General features: G+C 38.0%; 2 protein-coding genes across 2 annotated transcripts in view; both read right to left on the bottom strand.

Annotated features, from left to right (window-relative positions):
• Nucleotides 1–5,532, bottom strand: part of LOC146458468 (uncharacterized) — a 71,343-nt gene that overhangs the window by 59,081 nt on the left and 6,730 nt on the right. The window lies entirely within an intron of this gene.
• Nucleotides 2,579–5,437, bottom strand: LOC146458470 (uncharacterized). The gene is made up of 2 exons (XM_085090893.1): nt 4,783–5,437; nt 2,579–3,183 (listed from the first exon to the last, which is right to left on the bottom strand). The coding sequence occupies exons 1-2, from the start codon at nt 5,297–5,299 to the stop codon at nt 2,843–2,845; spliced, it is 858 nt and encodes a 285-aa protein (XP_084947019.1). The 5' UTR covers nt 5,300–5,437; the 3' UTR covers nt 2,579–2,842.

Genomic DNA, 5,532 nt, shown 5'->3' with positions numbered 1-5,532 from the left:
TTTTTTCAAAAATTACAGAGAGATTTAAGGTTCGACGTTTCGGAGTCATCTTGACTCCATTATCAAGAGAAAAAATCAGTTTGTGAACGCGGATATTTAAATAGGCTAGAGCTGAAAATTAACATATTAATAGATGGTCAAACAAATACTTTAGCGCGAATTGAATCAGTTTGCACGTTCAGTTCTGGCTTCAGTTTATCGGCTTTATTGGATGCATCAAAATAAATACAAAGAACAAAACAGAAATACAAGAAACAAAATGAGTGGTCCAAAGGGTATTGCACAAAATGGGACAATAAGACCCATGCGAGGCGCAACCCCTTGTCTTGATTTTTGGTGGTTTGGCTGAGAATTATTTTAATTTGAAGCTGTGCTCATTTTAACCCAGTACTATTGGTCCAATGAATGCTTTTCACTAAAATTCAGTAAAACAAGATGTATTACTCCACCCTTTTCCATTTGTCAGTTGATTGCTAGTTCTTCCTCAGTGCAGTCACATCTTTTTTACATGAAAATAACAGTTTTACATGGCATTCAATGGTGCTTATTTTAATTTAAAATCCGTATTGAAAAGACAAAAATTCCCAAACCAAGTTCAAACTTGTCAACCAGAAAATTTTACCTATTTATAAGTTGTTTGGCAGTTAAGTGACACAGACTAGAACATAAACAAAACAAATAGCTATGTACAGTGGTTTAGTCACAAGTAGGGTTGCTATAGATCCATACTCAGATAACCAATTTTTATTCCTTTTCTAAACTTGAATGTCTTTCCTTTCAATTCTGTTCCTGGATACTTTAGCACCAATGTACAAGTTGAATGTATTGGAGAAATTGCCAAGTAGTTAGAACAACATGAATTTGTATTTTCAAATGATGTCTTCCTTGCTTAAAGTCCCTAATGTTTAAATAATTATCCCCAAGTATTTAATTAATAGTTCTATTGGTAGGAGTCATAAGCCAAATGTTATAATTTGAGCTTATGGTTTTTAGTTGCAGTGTTCTTGATAATTGAATAATTAAAGTATTTTAATTAATAATAACTATGCAAAGCTAAAGAACCAATCTGTGTACCATAACAGACAAACAAATTATTTTGGAAAAATATCCAAGACACAATTTTTGAAATATAATGATCTGTGTTTATTTTTGAAGATAAGTTAAAACAGAAATGACAGATGATATGTAATGGGTAAAATTTGAGGTCGAATAATTTACCTCCCAAAGTATTATTACAAACATAATATTTACTATATTTTCTTAATAGTTAAAACTTCTTACTTCTTACATTCATTTGTAGAATAACAATATTATTACATAATCATTTTTTCTTCAGAAAAATAAATTTAGCTCAATTTGTTAGGAAGAAACTGAAATATTTTTCAAAAGAAATGCGAGACTCCATGTCTATAAAACGTTCAGTTCAGTCCTGATATTACAATAATATTATCCATTTTTTGTAACAAAATGGAAAAGCAATAACATTTTTTAGTTGTAGTGTTTGTTTTGTATAATCTGTAGTAGTCTTGTGATTACAAGAGAAATTAAGCACTGTGTACATGGTCTTCATTTCATAACCATAAAATCTTACCATCACAGACTGCACTTTAAGGGCAGGCTTGTACCCAGTCGCTATTTATGTGTTTTGTGGAGCGAGAAGATTGGATACGAGGGTGGATTCCCCGGGTGTCTCAATCCATCCTCGTATCCAATCTTCTCGCGCCACAAAACACGTATTACTAAATCGCGACTGGGTATGAATCTGCTTTAAGGGTAGATTAGATGTTTTCACTTTTGTAAACAAAATGAGAAATTAGGTGTTGGTTTGGCTTCGAAAAACAACACTGCTTCAAATCAGCTCTTGTTTGGTGTAGAGCGTAGATATTATGTATAAAATGAAATTTTGTATTTTATTTTTTGACCTGGCGAAGTTATCCATTTGGCAATGAGCTAATGCCTTAAGGCCAGAAAAATTTTTTGATAAATTTACCCCTGAAAATGATACGAGTTTTCCACATTTCACAAATTTTCCCACCAGTACTATGAATAGCCTGCACTAGCAATGGAATTTCTCGCTGGTAATACTGGTAGTTAATTCCATCTGTGATGCAGGCTATAGTATGAGGTGACGATGCTCAAGTGGACAAGCAGTTTATGCAGTACTCTTTCTATTGGAGTCTCAAAGATAGTGAAATTCCTTTCTGCCTTCTGTTCCTATTTGTTTTGGTTTGTCTGGCATTTTGTTACATGTTTTACATAAAATATGGTCTCAGATAACTTTATGTTATTAAGTCAGACAAACTGAGTCATATAATGTTCTTGTTACTTCTTATAGTCAGTCTCAGGCCAACTTAAGCATTTTTGGGCAAAGTAAAACATCGCTTGTCTCTCTCCTCTCTAGAGGCCAAATGCAGAGAGTGAAATAAAGAGTTATGGTAATGTATGTAATATATACCACACAAATCACATAGTCTCATGGCAGTTTACAATTCTCCTGTGAGGTGAGATCGGACATCAGCATGTAATGTGCCACTGTTTGCAGATGTCATTACAAAAGCAGCACTTCCTCTTCAGTTGCTTTAAGACCCTGAGTGTTGGTCCGGTCAGGGTTTGAACCCGTGACCTCCCACATTGTAGTCTGTTGCTCTTCCAACTGACTTTACCGGTAGGTGGTAGTGCCATGTTTTCTCCATTTCTGTTTTTCTTCCCATTTTCAACTTTTTGCTCCTTTTTTATGAAGGACCCTCCCTTTGAAGAGGACAGATCCCTTGTGCAGCTTGGAACTGGGAGAATGTGAAGTGATGTAACTTCACCTTGATATAGTCTCTTGGACAAATGGAAACTACATTGACACCAATTCAACCTCCACTTTCTTGTCCTTCACACTCACACACTTGTTCCCCAAAATGTAAAACCTCAAGGGCTTGAGCGCCCACTCAGATCCATAAGAAGCTATGCCTATTCTTGTGGAAGTTACAATAGTAATGTCTTCCTCATGATAATCCTTGTCATCTTCAAGCCAGAATCTACTTGAGCTAGCCATGTCTTCTTTGTTGAGGTTGGCTTTTTCAATACAGAGGGCCTGGCAAAGTTTGGAAGGCCCATTACACAACTCAGAGTCTTTTAACTTGCTGCCACTATCTTTTCTTCGTACTCCTCTGAATGATTTCATAGAGTTTAAGCCTGCAAAATACAAACATAAGACTTCTTATAAGACCACAGCTGACCTGAGAAAATAAGGCCCAGGTCAAAACCATTAATGCTGTAATTAATGAGCTAACCTATTTTATTAACAACTGGATCATTGTATAATGCAATTCCAGGCATTTGATTGGCTTAGCGGCCATGGTATATTGGCCATTATACCATGCCCGAGAAATAAATTGTCATCTGCTTGTTCTTACAAAGCAAATTCAACAAGATCTAGCAATATTTCTGATTGTTTTTAAGAAAACAATATTATTCCACTCGCGTTTGTTGGAAATGAGTTGGTTATAGCAAACTCAGTGCTGTGCACCTCGTTGGCTATCTTTCATCTCATATCCAACGCGCACTCGTGGAATAACAGTAGAGGTCAACCCAGACTAATCAGTTTGCCTGGATGAGCCAAAGATCAAACTTAATTCAGCCAAACTAACCTGCAACATCGAGAAGTAAAAGTGAAGGATCCATGCATGTATAGGAAAATTATCATTTGCTGAACTACTAGCATAGACCTTTATCACAGTAACTTAGAATGTTGACGTTGGACAGGTAATGAAAAACTATTGAGACTTCTGGAAAGAGCAGCTTAAAATTTGTGCGAGAGTTTTATCTTTAAAATAGCAAAGATGTAGTTCTGAAATTGCAGCAATTTTTGCAGACATTTGTATGAAGAAAGACAAAACTTGCCCGTTCCCATGCAAACATCTACAAAATTCTCAGACTAACCGAAACTATATCTTCCCTGTCAGTGATAATAACTGACAGCCTTGGATTTAAAATGGGGGCTACCATGAAGCAAATCCTAGTGGTCAGAGGGAGACTTGAACCTGGGACCTGAGCATTACAAGTCCAATGCCCTAGCCACTAGGCCACGTCACCCCCAGGGGGGGGGGGGGGACTTCCCTATATGGGCTATACGGGGACGTGCCCCCCCCCCCCCCTTCCCGGGACGTCACCCCCAAAGAAGGGACTGATTGATTGATAGATTGATTGGAAGTGATTGATTACAATTAATCAATCACCTGTTACACAGGATATAACTTGAAATACATCTCCCTACTAGAGTCCATTACTGACAGGAGAATTGGAGGGGAGAGGGTGGTTGGGGTGCATTCTGTATGGTTGGTTATGCCGAAGATACGCTAAGAGTTTTGAAGTTCCATGCCAAGCAGCCGCCAAAGCACTTGTACCTGGAAAATATTTTGTTGACCACCTCTGGAATCTGATTCCTACACCAGGAGCAAAATCCTGGATATTTTAATACAACAAAAACAGTTCATTTGAGAGATAGAAATTTTCAAAAGCCATGCTTAACACTATGAGGTAAATGAATGAATCCCATTCAAGCCTGGATTTTTTTCAGGCTTTCTTTTTGCAACTGCTTAAGTTGCATACTAACGGCGAGGATCTCTCTTCTATTTGAACTATGAGGTAAGTGGTTAGGCATCAGATATTGCTAGTGCTTCACTGATTTTAATTTGCTGTCAAAGACGTACCCCTTGTTGGATTTTACTGTGGTAAGCTCTGTCCAATCCCCCACCCTCCACCCCTAATGGGATTAACAGCCACTGAACCCACCCTGAAGAGGCTCTAAAGCTCTGATCAATACACAGGCACCAGGTTCCTGACTGGAGATGTTGAGGCAGTGATACATGCCGTATATTATATACACGTAAGCTGTGCCGGGCGCCATATACATTGGTTCACTGCGAGCTGTTCTTTTGCCTCCAAAAGCATGACACGCTTTGTCAACTTCGCCCAGATAACCTTCAGTCTCAACTATCCGTCCACACAGCACTTCTCCATCGTCAAGAATACGATACAACAGCTTCCCCAAGAGTTTTTTCGCCAAATTTACGGTAGGTTGATCATAAAACGACCGCCCCAGTTTGTTTAGAGAAACGCTTTCATCTTTTTCTTCCAGTTTTAGTTTTGATTTTTTGCGCGGTTGGGCTTTTAAACTATTGTTGCAGTCCTTGAAGTAAATACTTTCTTCTTTTTCTTCCTTGATTTCATCTGAATCGTACAATTCTGTTTTATCGTCCTTTTTCCTTTTTGCCTTAGGAGCCGCCATGTTGGTTTTTGTGAGACTCATGTAATTCCAAACCAAATGTCCCTAGCTGAAACGAACAACAGGCAGCTGGGGGGAGGGGAGTGAGGTACCATTAGAGCGTCAACCCTTCTTGAAATCTACAACTTCAACAAGAAAAATGTACTTAGCTGGGGTGGGGTGAAGAGATTGAAAATGTTACTGGGTAGTCCCAGAGATCCTGTCCCGTCCATCAAAACAAACAAACAAACAACAACGACAACAAACAAAGTAAAACA

The sequence above is a fragment of the Pavona decussata genome, unplaced genomic scaffold (genome assembly GCF_977016875.1).
Source record: "Pavona decussata unplaced genomic scaffold, jaPavDecu1.1 SCAFFOLD_233, whole genome shotgun sequence".
Classification (NCBI taxonomy): domain Eukaryota; kingdom Metazoa; phylum Cnidaria; class Anthozoa; order Scleractinia; family Agariciidae; genus Pavona; species Pavona decussata.
The sequence above is the reverse complement of the archived record's forward strand: the minus strand, read 5'-3'. Positions and strand labels throughout refer to the sequence as shown.

Excerpts from the sequence above, each read along its gene's own strand:
- LOC146458470 (XM_085090893.1), bottom strand. The coding sequence starts at position 5,299 with ATGAGTCTCACAAAAACCAACATGGCGGCTCCTAAGGCAAAAAGGAAA. Across the intron at positions 3,184-4,782 it reads AGCTTTAGAGCCTCTTCAGG|GCTTAAACTCTATGAAATCA; the intron begins GTGGGTTCAGTG and ends TGTATTTTGCAG.